We start from the raw sequence: 17,465 nt of genomic DNA, 5'->3' as shown, positions 1-17,465 counted from the left end.
GTTTGTACACATTTATTACTCTATTTATTTATTTATTTATTTTACTTGTACATATCTATACTATTTTATTTTGTTAGTATGTTTGGTTTTGTTCTCTGTCTCCCCCTTTTAGACTGTGAGCCCACTGTTGGGTAGGGACCGTCCCTGTATGTTGCCAACTTGTACTTCCCAAGTGCTTAGTACAGTGCTTTGCACACAGTAAGCGCTTAATAAATACGATTGATTGATTGACTCCTAACCAAACTAGTTCTCTAGATACATAGTGCTGTCCAACATTTCTCTGTCTGTGAGACCTGGTATACTCCACAGGTGGCAAATCTGGCTTCTTGAGCAGTTTCGTCGGAGCTACACTCAACATCAAATATGGCAAGACAGACTGCCAACTTGTACTTCCCAAGCGCTTAGTACAGTGCTCTGCACACAATAACCGCTCAATAAATACAATTGATTGATTGTAGCCGTACTGAGAGCTCACCTCCTCCAGAAGGCCTTCCCAGACTGAGCCGCCTCCTTCCTCTCCCCCTACTCCCCCTCCCCATCTCCCCAGCCTTACCTTCTTCCCCTCCCCACAGCACCTGTATATATGTATATATGTTTGTACATATTTACTACTCTATTTTACTTGTGCGTATTTATTCTTTTTATTTTATTTGGTTTATATGTTTTGTTTTGTTGTCTGTCTCCCCCTTCTAGACTGTGAGCCCGCTGTTGGGTAGGGACCGTCTTTATATGTTGCAGACTTGTACTTCCCAAGTGCTTAGTACAGTGCTCTGCACACAGTAAGTGCTCAATAAATACGATTGAATGAATGAATGAGTCAGGTGAGCCACCCAGCATGGAAGTAAGCGCTCAATAAATACGATTGATTGATTGATTGGAAGCCATGCATCTTAACACAGCAGTGCTGTATGGGGAGAATAGACAATAGGTGTCTACCCAAACCTCTGCTGTGTAGACAGCAGATTGTAAGTTCGCTTTTTGCACCTCTTCTAGAAGTCCTATCCAGTCCATTGCATATCATCGATAGGATAAATACGATTGAATGAATGAATCTGCCTTTCTAATATCCTGGTCTCAGGCCGCTGGTTGTGGGAGATCATGGAATCCATTCTGTCTGGGGTGGGGAGGAAATACAGAGTGGGAATGGGCAAAGGTTGTGCGTATTCACACTGGGAAATGAGAATGTCACGTTTTGCCTGCTACCAAATGACATTTTAAAGTCAGCGCCTCCCATCAGGGCACCTTAAGATTGGAAAATAAAAGGAACGCGCGTGCCGGAATTGAATCTCGTTCCTGGAAGAAACGGAGCCGTAACCCAACTCGGGGATACTGGCCTTGGTTTTATTTTATTTGGTTTATGTGTTTTGTTGTCTGTCTCCCCCTTCCAGACTGTGAGCCCGCTGTTGGGTAGGGACCGTCTCTATATGTTGCCAACTTGTACTTCCCAAGCGCTTAGTACAGTGCTCTGCAAACAGTAAGCGCTCAATCAATACGATCGAATGAATGAATAAGTCAGAGATGGGCAGGGAATGTGTCTACCAGCTCTGTTGGGTCGTATTCTCCCACGCGCTTAGTACATTGCTTTGCACCCAGTTAGTGCTCAGTAAGTATGATAGGAATAGAAAGCTGAAATTGGGAGAACAAAGAAAAGCCAAGAGGATTAGGAAATGTTTTGAGGGTGCTGTTAAGACGGCTTTGGAAAATATTGCCGACCACAGAAAACTGGCAATCAATTGGCACAGAAAGACCGGCCTGGCACACTGTAATCGAGAAAGGAGCAGCTCTGAACAAGAGCTGCTTGTTTTAGACTGTGAGCCCACTGTTGGGTAGGGACCGTCTCTATGTGTTGCCAATTTGTACTTCCCAAGCGCTTAGTACAGTGCTCTGCACACAGTAAGCGCTCAATAAATATGATTGATGATGATGATGAAGAGCAACAGAGGATTTGTGAGGCCAGAAGCAGTTCGGCCTAATGGATAAAACACAGGCCTGGGAGCCAGAGGACCTGGGTTCTAATCCCGACCATGCTCCTTGCCTCCTGTGTCGTGACCTTGGGCAACTCATTTATCTTCTCTGGGCCTCGGTTTCCTCAGTTGCACAGTGAGGATTCAATACCTGTTTTCCCTCCTAGTTGGACTGTGAGCCCCATGTGGGACAGTGGCTGCGGCTGATAGCTTGAGAAGCAGCGTGGCTCGGTGGAAAGAGCCCGGGCTTTGGAGTCAGAGGCCATGGGTTCGAATCCCAGCTCCGCCAATTGTTAGCTGTGTGACTTTGGGCAAGTCACTTCACTTCTCTGGGCCTCAGTTACCTCATCTGTAAAATGGAGATGAAGACTGTAAGCCCCCCCCGTGGGACAACCTGATCGCCTTGTAACCACCCCAGTGCTTAGAACAGAGAAGCAGCATGGCTCAGTGGAAAGAGCATGGACTTTGGAGTCAGAGGTCATGGGTTCAAATCCCAGCTCTGCCAATTGTCAGCTGTGTGACTTTGGGCAAGTCACTTAACTTCTCTGTGCCCCAGTTACCTCATCTGTCAAATGGAAATGAAGACTGTGAGCCCCCCGTGGGACAACCTGATCGCCTTGTAACCACCCCAGTGCTTAGAACAGAGAAGCAGCTTGGCTCAGTGGAAAGAGCCCGGGCTTTGGAGTCAGAGGTCATGGGTTCAAATCCCAACTCTGCTACGTGTCTGCTGTGTGACCTTGGGGAAGTCACTTCACTTCTCTGAGCCTCAGTGACCTCATCTGTAAAATGGGGATTAAGACTGGAAGCCCCCACCTTGTATCCCCCCCAGCGCTTAGAACAGTGCTCTGCACATAGTAAGCACTTAGCAAACGCCATTATTATTTTATTATTTTACCAGTGCTTCGCACATAGTAAGCGCTTAATAAATGCCATCATTATTATTATTGCACCATTGCTTAGCACAGTGCCTGACACATAGTAAGCATGTAAGAAGCATGTTGAGAAGCAGCGTGGCTCAGTGGAAAGAGCCCGGGCTTTGGAATCAGAGGTCATGGGTTCAAATTCCGGCTCCTCCAACTGTCAGCTGTGTGACTTTGGGCAAGTCACTTCACTTCTCTGGGCCTCAGTTCCCTCATCTGTAAAATGGGGATTAAAACTGTGAGCCCCCCGGGGGACAACTTGATCACCTTGTCACCTCCCCAGCGCTTAGAACAGTGCTTTGCACATAGTAAGCGCTTAATAAATGCCGTCATCATCATCATGTAAGAAGTACCATGTTAAAAAAACAAAAAATTTTCAAAGAAATGAAGACAAAAGTGAAACTGCAGCGGGAACAGCAAGTAACTAATATGTGAGGACCACAAGAGACTATCTTGGTGTGGGGATCAGTCAGAGGTAGCAGGTCAGAACTGCGGATCCCACACTGGCCTTTTGACAGCACTTAATAAATAATAATAATAATAATAATAACTAGTTAAATGCTTACTATGTTCCAGGCACTGACACTTAAACACATTCATAAATGAAGTTCACCATCAGTCTCATCTCCTTAAGTACAGTGGGCAATATATACATCAATCAGTGATATTTATTGAGTGCAGGGCACTCAAGAAGTACTTTCCTCAAGAAGTACTTCCCTGCCAATTTGTACTTCCCAAGCGCTTAGTACAGTGCTCTGCACACAGTAAGCGCTCAATAAATACGATTGATGGTGATGATGATGATGAAGAAGGCTTCCAGTCTAGCAGGGGAGTTGGACATTTAAATAAATTATACCACAAGTAGAGCCTAGGAATTTTTTTTATCATATTTAAGCCCTTGTGTGCCAAGCACCGTACTAAGCGCTGGGATAGATACAAGCTAATCCAAGTGGACACCATCCATGTCCCACAAGGGGCTCACAGTCTTAGTTCCCATTTTACAGATGAGGTCACTGAGGCACAGAGAAGTTGTTACTTGGTCTAGAAAAGTGTCAAAACCATTTGAGTGACCTTGCATGTTACCACGCTGCTTTTCTCAGAAATGTTGTTCTTACATTTGATTTAAGATTTCCCCAGCATAGTCTCCAAATAGACTTTGCAGAAATATTTACAGAATACTATTCTTACAAGAAAAGAGGTCTCCCACACAGAAGAAAATATACTTCAATCAATTTTATTTTTTTATGGTTTTAGTTCAGGAGAAAATTAAACCAAAGTGGTTTATGGAACCAACCGCTGCCTGGAGAAGCAGCGTGGCTCAGTGGAAAGAGCCCGGGCTTTGGAGTCAGAGGTCATGGGTTCAAATCCTGGCTCCACCACTTATCAGCTGTGTGACTGTGGGCAAGTCACTTAACTTCTCTGGGCCTCAGTTACCTCATCTGTAAAATGGGGATGAAGACTGTGAGCCCCCTGTGGGACAACCTGCTCACCTTGTTAACCTCCCCAGCGCTTAGAACAGTGCTTCGCACATAGTAAGCGTTTAATAAATGCCATCATTATTATTATTATTATTATTATTATGGAAGGCCAACCGACAATTTATATTGGTATATTTTGGACACATAATCAGGAGGACTAATTCTCTGGAGAAGACACTAATGCTAGGAAAAGTCCAGGGAAAACGTGGAAGAGGGAGACTGGCAGCTAGATGTACAGAGACCATTCATTCAGTCGTATTTATTGAGCGCTTACTGTGTGCAGAGCACTGTACTAAGCGCTTGGGAAGTACAAGTTGGCAACATATAGAGACGGTCCCTACCCAAGAACGGGCTCACAGTCTAGAAGACCATAACAGTGATAACAGAAGAACCATTAGAAAGGTTATTTATTTATTTACTTTACTTGTACATATCTATCCTATTTATTTTATTTTGTTAGTATGTTTGGTTTTGTTCTCTGTCTCCCCCTTTTAGACTGTGAGCCCACTGTTGGGTAGGGACCGTCTCTATATGTTGCCAACTTGTACTTCCCAAGCGCTTAGTACAGTGCTCTGCACACAGTAAGAGCTCAATAAATACGATTGATTGATTGATTATGGATTATGGCAGAGGACAGGACGTTCTGGAGGAAGTATATCCACAGTCGCTATGAATTGGAAATGACTAGACAGCACATAATAATAATAATAATAATAATAATAATAATAATAATAACAATATGCTTACTATGTTCCAGGCACTGAACTAAGCGCTGGGGTAGATACGAGCTAATTGAGGTGGATATAGTTCATGTCCCAAACGGGGCTTACAGTCTTAGTCCCCATTTTACAGATGAGGTAACATCCGCGTGGAGAAGTCGTCACTTGAGCAAGATCACACAGCAAAGTGGCAGAGCTGGGATTAGAACCCAGGTCCTCAGACTCGCAGGCCCAGGCTTTATCCCCGAGGATTTATGGGATGAAGTGTGGGTTTTGGATTTTCTCATAGGCAGTGTTGTAAATTGTTTTTTTTGCGTCCTCTCACATTAGCGTATTTCATCAAAGGAGTCTTTCCAAGACCAATTTCCTGTTACTTTCCCTCTTATTGGACTCTGTTGCTCTATTTGTAGAACTATTACCAATAATTAATGACGTTAAAGGGCTGGCAATGTAAAGAGAGGTTTTTCCCTGTCAATATAAAAAATTATTTACAGGTGTGATTTTTCCATTGTATGGTGTGAGTTGTGACAGCCACATTATTATCATCATCATCAATCGTATTTATTGACTTACTATGTGCAGAGCACTGTACTAAGCGCTTGGGAAGTACAAATTGGCAACATATAGAGACAGTCCCTACCCAACAGTGGGCTCACAGTCTAAAAGGGGGATATTTTATTTTATATTATTATAAAATAATAATATTACTATTATTATAATGGCATTTTGAAGCGCTTACTAGGTGCAAAGCACCGTTCTAAGCGCTGGGAGGAGATACAAGGTGATCAGATTGTCCCATGAAAGGCTCACAGTCTTAATCCCCATTTTACAGATGAGGTAACTGAGGCCCGGAGAAGTTAAGTGACTTGCCCAAAGTCACACAGCTGACAAGTGGCGGAGCCGGAATTAGAACCCATGACCTCCGGCTCCCCAGCCTGTGCTCTTTCCACTGAGCCACACTGCCTACATCTATAGCTTTCCTTACTTTCCCCTCTTATAGACAGCTCTTAGTTTTCCATGGCCGGACTGCTCCATCTGGACTGTCCAGGCCATTTATTTTTGTGCCTTCTACACCAGTTCCCCATCATTTCTTCCGTCATTTCATCAGTCCGCTTGCTCGTTAGCAACTCCAGTGGAAAGGGACTAGGTAAATTAAAGCCAGTGGGACTGAACTGGCTCAATTTGGCAAACGGTCCTAGCTTTAGTGAAAGTTGAAGAATGAAATTATTTTTCCAAAAGAGGTATTTGCATCGTCTGTGTAGTTCAGTTATCTGATCGCAACCCCTACTGTCAAAGACAGATAAACCGTTTTTCGCTCTATATATCAACGTCTGCATTCAGTATCAACCGTCCAGATGGTTAACTGTCCTCCACAGCTATGTTTTAGTAAAAGTGGACTGTCGTCATTGAGATCTACTTCATTTTATAACTATTATCGTATACTTTTCAAAGTACATTGTAAAATGCCCTATTTTTCTGATCTTTTTACGCCTACAGGGATATGAAGACTGGTTAAGGCACAAAGCGGACAACGAAGTAAACGGAGCTCCGGTTTATGTTGTTCGGAGCGGTGGCCTGGTCAAAACTAGATCAAAAAACATAAGGGTAGGCGTTAGCAAATCATCTATTTCTGCTGCCAACAGAGCTGTTAAACTGACTTAATCAATCAATCAATCAATCGTATTTATTGAGCGCTTACTATGTGCAGAGCACTGTACTTAATGCATGCAACATCTGTAAAAGCCTATGGAATGATTCGGTGTATACACTAATGCCTAATCCTGTTTCTTTTAAGTCTGTTCATTCGTTATTATTATGTTATTTGTGAAGCGCTTACTTTGTGCCAAGCACTGGGGTAGATACAAGTTAATCAGGTTGGACACAGTCCTCGTCCCACATGGCGCTGTAATTCTGATTAATCAAAGAAAGTAATATTTCATTTTCCAATATTTTCACAGGTGGGTGATATTGTCAGGGTAGCCAAAGATGAAACTTTCCCTGCCGATCTGGTGCTTCTATCTTCAGATAGAGTGGATGGCACATGTCATGTTACTACTGCCAGCTTGGACGGAGAAACTAACCTTAAGGTTTGTGAGTCTGTAATTTATTTTATGGCGCGTCTCCCCTTGTAGACTGTCAGCTCCTTGTGGGAAGGATTCGTGTTTGGCAACTCTGTTGGATTGAACTTAGTGCTTTGGACAGAGCTCTGCACACAGTATGTGCTTAATAAATACCATTGACGGATTGATTGATTTGAACATTGTTTATGTAAAGTCATTTTCAGGACTAAGCTCTACTGGGAAGGAACCAAAAACCATTTTCTTAATGCCATCCATTTCAAATGATATTTTTTAAATAAAAAACTGGCCTTGTTCTCTAGTGGGATCACTCAGTGTAGATTCAATTCATTCCAAATTGCAGAGTAGTTGAAGTCTTCTTTTTAGGGAAACTAATGTCTCTCAGTCTTTGGTGCTCATAGAATTTAAATAATAATAATTTTGGCATTTATTAATCACCTACTATGTCATCGATCATCATCATCAATCGTATTTATTGAGCGCTTACTATGTGCAGAGCACTGGACTAAGCCCTTGGGAAGTACAAATTGGCAACATATAGAGACAGTCCCTACCCAACAGTGGGCTCACAGTCTAAAAGGGGGAGACAGAGAACAAAACCAAACATACTAACAAAATAAAATAAATAGAATAGATATGGACAAGCAAAATAAATAAATAAATAAATAAATTAAATAAATAATAAATAAATAGAGTGATAAATATGTACAAACATATATACATATATACATATACTATGTGCCATTTATTCATTCAGTCGTATTTATTAAGTGCTTACTGTGTGCAGAGCACTGTACTAAGTGCTTGGGAAAGTACAGTACAATAATAAACAGTGACATTCCCTGCCCACAACAAGCTCACAGTCTAGTGCCAGGAACTGTACTAAAAGTGCTCACGTGGATTCAAGCAAATCAGGTTGGACATAGTATCTTTTCCACCTGGGGCTCATAGTCTCAATCCCCATTTTACAGTTGAAGTACCTGAGGCACAGAGAAGTGAAGTGACTTGCCCAACCATCATCATCAATCGTATTGAGCGCTTACTATGTGCAGAGCACTGTACTAAGCGCTTGGGAAGTACAAATTGGCAGCACATAGAGACAGTCCCTACCCAACAGTGGGCTCACAGTCTAAAAGGGGGAGACAGAGAACAAAACCAAACATACTAACAAAATAAAATAAATAGAATAGATATGTACAAATAAAATAAATAAATAAAGTAATAAATATGTACAAACATATATACATATATACAGGTGCTGTATATACCTGTATATACAACAGGTATACAACGTCACCCAGCAGATGAGTGGCAAAGAACCCAGGTCTTTCTGCCATCCAGCCCCTATCCCCCTGCTTTAAATCCTTTTAACGCCACTCCTGAGTGATAGTTTAAATATTAAAATTCTGATTTTGCACACTTCATCTTGTTCTTTTTATGAAAGTACAAAATAATTTAGGGTTTTTTTTTTAACCTATTGGGAAAAAGTAGGAAGATACTGTAAAAAAAAAAAATGTTAGGGAAGCCAGAACATATTATATTATGCTGTCCCATCTTCATAACAAACTACACACTGGCTCTCCTACAGTGAGAGACATGAAAAATGGCCAAGTCCCTGAACCCGATGACCTAACAGTAGACTGTAAGCTTGTTGTGGGCAGGGAATGTGTCTGTTTATTCTTGTATTGTATCAATCAATCAATCAATCATATTTATTGAGCGCTTACTATGTGCAGAGCACTGTACTAAGCGCTTGGGAAGTACAAATTGGCAACATATAGAGACAGTCCCTACCCAACATTGGGCTCACAGTCTAAAAGGGGGAGACAGAGGACAAAACCAAACATACTAACAAAATAAAATAAATAGAATAGGTATGTACAAGTAAAATAAATAAATAGAGTAATAAATATGTACAAACATATATACATATATACAGGTGCTGTGGGGAAGGGAAGGAGGTAAGATGCGGGGGATGGAGAGGGGGACGAGGGGGAGAGAAGTAGTGTCAGAATCGTCAGAAGTAGCATGGCTCAGTGGAAAGAGCCCGGGCTTTGGAGTCAGAGGTCACGGGTTCAAATCCCGGCTCCGCCAACTGTCAGCTGTGTGACTTGGGGCAAGTCACTTCCCTCCCAAGCTCTTAATACAGTGCTGTGCACACAATAAGCGCTCAATAAATACAATTGAATGAATGACTGAGTCAACAAGCATGGAAGTGACACAGTAGGTAAACATTTACACAACTTGCACAAGCACTTCCTTAATAAGTGGGATCAAGAGCAAATTCCACGGGATAGGAAAGTTAAGAAAGGTACCTATCTTTCCATGGGACAGGAAAGAGAGAAGCAGTGTGGTCATGGAAGTCAGAAGGACCCGGGTTCTAACCACAACCCAGAGAGAAGCAGCGTGGCTCAGTGGAAAAGAGCCCGGGCTTCGGAGTCAGAGGTCATGGGTTCAAATCCCGGCTCTGCCAACTGTCAGCTGTGTGACTTTGGGCAAGTCACTTCACTTCTCTGGGCCTCAGTTCCCTGATCTGTAAAATGGGGATGAAGACTGTGAGCCCCCTGTGGGACAACCTCATCACCTTGTAACCTCCCCAGCACTTAGAACAGTGCTTTGCACATAGTAAGCGCTTAATAAATGCCGTTATTGTTATTATTATTATTTACTATAACCCCAGCCCCACCACTTGTCTGCTGCGTGATCTTGGACAAGTCACTTCTCCATGCCTCATTTACCTCACCTGTAAAATAGGGATTAAAGACTGTGAGCCCCGTGTGGGACATGGACGGCGTCCAATCTGATTGTCTGGTGTCCACCCCAGCCCTTACTACAGTGCCTGGCATATAGTAAGCACCTAACAAATAATATATAAAAAAAAGATTATCTTCAAGGAGAAAGGTGAAAAGATAGATGCAGTTATTGAGGTTTCTCGTTATTCTCCGTTGCCGTCAAAATCCCACACAGAGTTCTCCTGGATCAGGTACAGGTGACTACCGTCAAATCATCATCAATCATATTTATTGAGCGCTTACTGTGTGCAGAGCACTGTACTAAGCGCTTGGGAAGTACAAGTTGGCAACATATAGAGACAGTCCCTACCCAACAGTGGGCTCACAGTCAAATGACCGCTCCCAGAATTGCAGGGTTGTTCCACTTCATGGAAGGTGATCTCCGCAGCGCGTCAGGTATAGGAGAAGTGTAAAGAGCTTCAGCAAGACCTCTATTCATTCATCCTTTCAGTTGTATTTGTTGAGCGCTTACTGTGTGCATAGCATATACTTAGCGCTCGGGAGAGTACAATGCAGCAATAAGCAGACACATTCCCTGCCCACAACGAGCTTACGGTCTAGAGAATATTTGTATGCCCGGAAAAATTCGTTCCATTTTCGAGACTTTGTGGTAACGGCGTGGCTCACTGCGTCTCATCCATTCCCCATTGCCAGTGGGATAAAGTAGAGAAGCAGCGTGGCCCAGTGGAAAGAGCCCGGGCTTTGGAGTCAGAGGTCGTGGGTTCGAATCCCAGCTCCACCACAAGTCTGCTGTGTTACCTTGGGCAAGTCACTTCACTTCTCTGAGCCTCAGTTACCTGATCTGTAAAAATGGGGATTAAGACTGTGAGCCCCACGTGGGACAACTTGATCATATTGCATCCCCCCCCCAGCGCTTAGAACAGTGCTTTGCACATAGTAAGCGCTTAACAAATGTCATCATTATTATTATTATTATTATTATTATTATTATTATTATTATAAGTAGGGATGTTTGGTAGCTGGACTCCATCAATCAAACACAGTTATAGAGCACTGACTATGTGCAGAGCCCCCTCCTAAGCGCTTGTCAGCTGTGTGACCTTGGGCAAGTCACTTAACCTCTGTGCCTCAGTTCCCTCATCTGTCAAGTGGGGGTGAAGACTGTGAGCCCCCCGTGGGACAACCTGATCACCTTGTAACCTACCCAGCGCTTAGAACAGTGCTTGGCACATAGTAAGTGCTTAATAAATGCTATCATTATTATTATTATTATTACCATGTAACAGAATTAGCAGACACATTCCCTGCCCATAACGAGCTTACAGTCTAGAGAGGGAGACAGACTTTAATAAGAATCGATCAATAATTTATAATATATCATTTAAAAATATGTACATAAGTGCTGTGGGATTGGGGGGGTGTTGGTATAGACGTTCCCTGCCCGCAATGAGCTTACAGTGTTTCATTCAACTTCTTCTACATAGGATGCCACAAAAGTGGCATTTTTTTTAGAATATGAAGGTTTTAAAATATGCTTTTGTTCTTCTGGGCAGTTCCCCCAACTTAAAGATTATTCGAAGCCCACAATGAGCTTACAGTGTTTCATTCAACTTCTTCTACATAGGGTGCCACAAGAGTGGCATTTTTTTAGAATAGGCAGGTTTTAAAATATGCTTTTGTTCTTCTGGGCAGTTCCCCCAATTTAAAGATTATTCGAAGTCCTAGAGATAACTCCTGCCGGAATTGATATAAGCAAATTGTTGCTCCCTAGGGGCCCACACCCAAGAACATATGCAAAGGATTGGAAACTGCTTCTTGGGCCACCAAGAAATTACGGGCTGCTCATAAGTCGTACAGAAACCAAGGTAGCCTGCCATCTGCTTCAGGGAAGCCACGCGGAACACAAAATCTATATCGGCAGCCCAGAGCTAAAGACTGTCACGGAATCCTTTTACACAAGGAAATTCCCCGACTAGGGAAATTCAGATCAAGAAAGGTAGCTTTGGGAGACCCGTCCATATTGTGGTAGCAATATGGTATCAGTCAATCAATCAATCAATCGTATTTATTGAGCGCTTACTGTGTGAGAGCAGAGTCAGGTTCCCGACCACGTTCTTTTGTAGGATGATGAGATATGGGTTACCCCTGGAAATCAGATCCAACTTTTTGGAGTGGTCCTATCACTATTGCTTGCAGCATTCGACATACTTAGATAATACAATCGAATGAATAATTAAGCCCTACACTCCCAAGCCCATTTTAGATGAAACATTGACATTCACCTGTCTAGTCTACATGTTTACTCACTTGTCTACATGTTTTCTCACCTGTCTACATGTTTTCTCACCTGTCTACATGTTTTCTTTCGTTGTCTGTCTCCCCTTTCTAGACTGTGAGCCCGCTGTTGGGTAGGGCCCGTCTCTATATGTTGCCGACTTGTACTTCCCAAGCGCTAAGTACAGTGCTCTGCACACAGTAAGCGCTCGATACGATTAAATACGATTGAAAGGACTTGGCAAAACGGGATCACAGGCAGTTAAGTCCAGAATGAAGTCACTGAACATTGAAGTTCTTGTCACCGCAGCACAGCTGCAGTGGGTGGAAAATGTGATGAAAATGGACCTGTGTAGATCACCTGAACAAGGGCTAGGTGGTGAACTGAAATTGGGAAGCCGAAGGCAAGAAAGAGGAAACTTGTTAATAACATAAGACAGATCCTCAGGCAACTCTCTCGTCTAGCGTAAAACTGGGACTCACAAATTGTTGTCACAGATTGATTAGTAAGTCACACTGCAGTCAAGAAAGTGTTCTTTGTGGGAAGAAGCTTCATAACGATTGTGCAGAAAGGATCCAGTAGCGAAGATGGCAGCCGACCCCGAAACAACAAAGATGACTTTGTGTGTGCGCACAGTGTCATTGAGTCTGTGGGGTCCACTTTGGCCTTTTCATCCACACCTACGATCACATGGGAATCCCACCATCAGTGGGATCTTTGAGTGTGAAGGACGTCGCCAAATGTTATAATAATAATTATTATTCTTATGGTATCTGTTAAGCACTTACTATGTTCCAAGCACTGGGGTAGATACAAGGTATGCAGGTTGTCCCACGTGGGGTTCACAGTCTTAATCCGTATTTGAAGTAACTGAGGCACAGAGAAGCTAAGTGACTTGCCCAAAGTCACACAGCTGACAAGTGGCGGAGCCACAGTTAGAACCCACGACCTCAGACTCCCAAGCCCGTGCTCTTTCCACTAAGCCATGCTGCTTCTCTTGTCTGCTCTGTGACCTTGGGCATAGTTATATTTTTGCATTTTTATTATATTTTTGCATTTTTATTAAGCGCTTACTGTGTGCCAAGCACTGTTCTAAGCACTGGGGGGATACAAGGTGATGAGGTTGTCCCACATGGGGCTCACAGTCTTCATCCCCATTTTACAGATGAGGGAACTGAGGCCCAGAGAAGTTAAGTGACTTGCCCAAAGTCACACAGCTGACAAGTGGTGGAGCCGGGATTTGAACCCATGACCTCCGACTCCAAAGCCTGGGCTCTTTCCCACTGAGCCACGCTGCTTCTCTGCATTATAATAATAATAATAATGTTGGCATTTATTAAGCGCTTACTATGTGCAAAGCACTGTTCTGAGCGCTGGGGGGGATACAAAGTGATCAGGTTGTCCCATGTGGGGTTCACAGTCGTAATACCCATTTTACAGATGAGATAACTGAGGCTCAGAGAAGTTAAGTGACTTGCCCAAGGTCACACAGCAGACACGTGGCGGAGCGGGATTAGAACCCGTGACCTCTGACTCCAAAGCCCGTGCTCTTTCCATTGAGCCACGCTGCATTTAAGCGCGTACTATGTGCCAAGCACTGTTCTAAGCACTGTGGTGGGTATAAGGTAAGCAGGTTGTCCCATGTGGATTTAGTCTTAATCCCCATTTTATAGATGAGGTAACTGAGGCACAGAGAAGTGAAGTCATTTGCCCAAAGTCACACAGCCGACAATGTTGCTAACTTGTACTTCGCAAGCACTTAAGCGCTCAGTAAGCGCTCAATAAATGCGATTGAATGAATGAATGAAGTGGCAGAGCTGGGATTAGAACCCACAACATCCGACTCCCAAGCCCGGGCTCTTTTTTGATATAACCCGACTTCTTACAGCCCTCTCTGGTATGATCAGATTCTCATTTATGCACGTAGTGAAAATCTCATTTTAGCATGATCTTCCGAAAGCTTTCTCAGTTTTGAATGATTTGCTTTAATGTTAGAGTTCTTATTATAAACACTAGTTCGCTAGGCCAGAAGAGGGTTTTACTGTACGTGCAGAGAGATCGATTAACTTTTCTGAATAAGCTAACGAGTCTTCCTGGGATATTGACCTTTACTGAAAATATTTGATTTTCAGACACATATTGCGGTTCCGGAAACGGCGGTATTACAGACAGTTGCCAACTTGGATACTCTTATAGCTGTAATAGAATGTCAGCAACCAGAAGCGGATTTATACAGGTATCCATTACAATGCCTTGTTTAAAAATGTATAATAATGATTATATATAAGTGTTTAATAATAATAATAACAATGATAATAATAATAATTGGCATTTATTAAGCGCTTACTATGTGCAAAGCACTGTTCTAAGCGCTGGGGAGGATACAGGGTGATCAGGTTGTCCCCCGTGGGGCTCACAGTCTTAATCCCCATTTTACAGATGAGGTCACTGAGGCCCAGAGAAGTTAAGTGACTTGCCCAAGATCACACAGCAGACATGTGGCAGAGTCAGGATTCGAACCCATGACTTCTGACTCCAAAGCCCGGGCTCTTTCCACTGAGCCACGCTGCTTCTCTAATAATAAAGAGTTTAATAAAGCACCGGGGTGGGAGGTTCACAGTAACATATCAGACTAAACCATACTTTTTAAGCCAATTATTACTTTATACTTTTAAAAACAATTTAAGCAGAATTAATGTGCTATCCACTGGAAACAGATGGAAAAAACGGTAATTCAGTTCTTAGTAAACCTAAGAGTTACTATTAAGTGCCATCACCCGTATATATGTATATATGTTTGTACATATTTATTACTCTATTTATTTTGCTTGTACATATCTATTCTATTTATTTTATTTTGTTAGTATGTTTGATTTTGTTCTCTGTTTCCCCTCTTAGACTGTGAGCCCACTGTTGGGTAGGGACTGTCTCTATATGTTGCCAACTTGTACTTCCCAAGCGCTTAGTACAGTGCTCTGCACACAGTAAGCGCTCAATAAATGCGATTGATTGATTGATTGATCATTTCCAATTCCTAGTGACGCTATGGCTCTATTTTCTCCAGAGCGTTCTGTCTTTGGCCATAATCTGTAACCTTTCTAGTGGTTCTTCCGCTACCGTTGTTATGGTCTCTATCCATCTAGCTGCTAGTCTGCCTCTTCCACGTTTTCCCTGGACTTTTCCTAGCATTAGTGTTTTCTCCAGACAATTAGTCCTCCTGATTATGTGTCCAAAATACGCCAATCTGTCATTTAGCCTTCCAAAGACCATTTTGGCTTAATTTGCTCCAAAATCCAATTGTTTTTCCAAAGTGTTCGCAAAGAGCATTCGCTAACACCACGTTTCGGAGGAACTGATGCTCTTTCTATCCTGTTTTTTCACTGTCCGGCTTTTGGATCCGTACATTGTCACTGGAAACACCATAGAACTGACAGTTCGTATTTTAGTGGCAATTGTTAGCAGCACATTTCATGACTTTTTGCAAGGCTCTTCAGAGCAAGTCTTCCTTCCTGGGCATATTTATTGACTGCTACTTCCTTTATTATTGATTACTGATCCCAGGAGAGAAAAACTGTCAACTATTTCAGTCTGCTCTCCATCCACCACAAATGAGTTAAAACTTTCAGTTCTCCCCCTTTTAGACTGTGAGCCCACTGTTGGGTAGGGACTGTCTCTATATGTTGCCAACTTGTCCTTCCCAAGCGCTTAGTACAGTGCCCTGCACACAGTAAGCGCTCAATAAATACGATTGATGATGATAAATACAATTGACGATGATCTTTGTTTTCTTGCCATCAAATGCAGGCCCAGCTCTTTGCTCTGCTCCTTATCCTCTTTGGCTATGAAGGGCGAGTGTAGGTGGTCTTCCTGACTGATAGCTGTTGCCTGCAAGTGGTGGAGGCCTCGGGCCCCTCCACTAGCCTGCCTGTCCCCTGAGACCAGCCAAGATTGGTGGTGTGAAAAAGCTTGAAATGTTGTCTGTAAATGTGGTAACTATTTAGACAGGGAGCTAGTAACATTTGGCTCCAGAATAGGCATTTTTCCTGCATGTGTGCTTAGCTCCATATATCCGAGCCCAAAACGTGTACTGAAAAAGTCTCTGCTGAGGCAGGTGTATTGGTGTCAGCAGGGTGTTGTGAAACCTGCATTCTTTCTATCATTCATGTCTGTTTTTAAGTTCATTACGAAATTAATTCATTGATATGCTTCTAGACAAATGTGTTGAAGACTTGGTCCGTTCTAGGGAATAGTAAAATCAATCAATTCCGTCTCCAATCATTCTCATTGTGTCACCGTACTTTGGATCGTTACTTACAGTCTCTAATGCCCAGGTCATAAACACTAATGGATTTGAGTCTACTATCATCATCATCAATCGTATTTATTGAGCGCTTACTATGTGCAGAGCACTGTACTAAGCGCTTGGGAAGTACAAATTGGCAACATATAGAGACAGTCCCTACCCAACAGTGGGCTCACAGTCTAAAAGGGGGAGACAGAGAACAAAACCAAGCATACTAACAAAATAAAATAAATAGAATAGATATGTACAAATAAAATAAATAAATAGATAGAGTAAAAAAAAAATATGTACAAACATATACATACATACAGGTGCTGTGGGGAAGGGAAGGAGGTAAGATGGGGGGAATGGAGAGGGGGACGAGGGGGAGAGGAAGGAAGGGGCTCAGTCTGGGAAGGCCTCCTGGAGGAGGTGAGCTCTCAGCAGGGCCTTGAAGGGAGGAAGAGAGCTAGCTTGGCGGAGGGGCAGAGGGAGGGCATTCCAGGCCCGGGGGAGGACGTGGGCCGGGGGTCGATGGTGGGACAGGCGAGAGCGAGGCACGGTGAGCAAAGCCTATCAGCAAAACCAAAGGTGGTTTCACTTTTTCAGGCAATGGATGCCGAGCAATCTCAGAAGCATTCATGCATGCATGCGCTTTGTTTCTCTGTCTCTGTCTCAGTCTCTCTCTCTTTCTCTCTCTCTCTCTCTCTCTCTCTAATACACACATTTGTGCTGTTCGACTGCTTTTAAGCCCATTGTTTGATTTTCTTTTGCCCACTTTTAATTACCTTTTGCTGCCGGACACCATAATCTGTAACCTTTCTAGTGGTTCTTCCGTTCCCGTTGTTATGGTCTCTATCCATCTAGCTGCTAGTCTGCCTCTTCCACGTTTTCCCTGGACTTTTCCTAGCATTAGTGTTTTCTCCAGACCTCCTGATTGTGTGTCCAAAATATGCCAATCTGTCATTTAGCCTTACAAAGACCATTTTGGCTTAA

At 43.0% G+C, this 17,465-nt stretch overlaps 1 protein-coding gene across 1 annotated transcript in view; it reads left to right on the top strand.

Annotated features, from left to right (window-relative positions):
- The window catches only part of ATP11B (ATPase phospholipid transporting 11B (putative)), a 195,507-nt gene that overhangs the window by 93,544 nt on the left and 84,498 nt on the right, over positions 1-17,465 (top strand). The window contains exons 5-7 of the mRNA XM_038748670.1: positions 6,579-6,686; positions 7,040-7,168; positions 14,320-14,423. Of these exons, the coding sequence (XP_038604598.1) occupies positions 6,579-6,686; positions 7,040-7,168; positions 14,320-14,423 (341 nt within the window). The remainder of the gene's footprint in view (positions 1-6,578; positions 6,687-7,039; positions 7,169-14,319; positions 14,424-17,465) is intronic.

This window comes from Tachyglossus aculeatus, chromosome 1 (genome assembly GCF_015852505.1).
Source record: "Tachyglossus aculeatus isolate mTacAcu1 chromosome 1, mTacAcu1.pri, whole genome shotgun sequence".
Taxonomy (NCBI): domain Eukaryota; kingdom Metazoa; phylum Chordata; class Mammalia; order Monotremata; family Tachyglossidae; genus Tachyglossus; species Tachyglossus aculeatus.
Note: the sequence above shows the minus strand (reverse complement) of the source record. Positions and strands in the feature narration are given on the sequence as shown.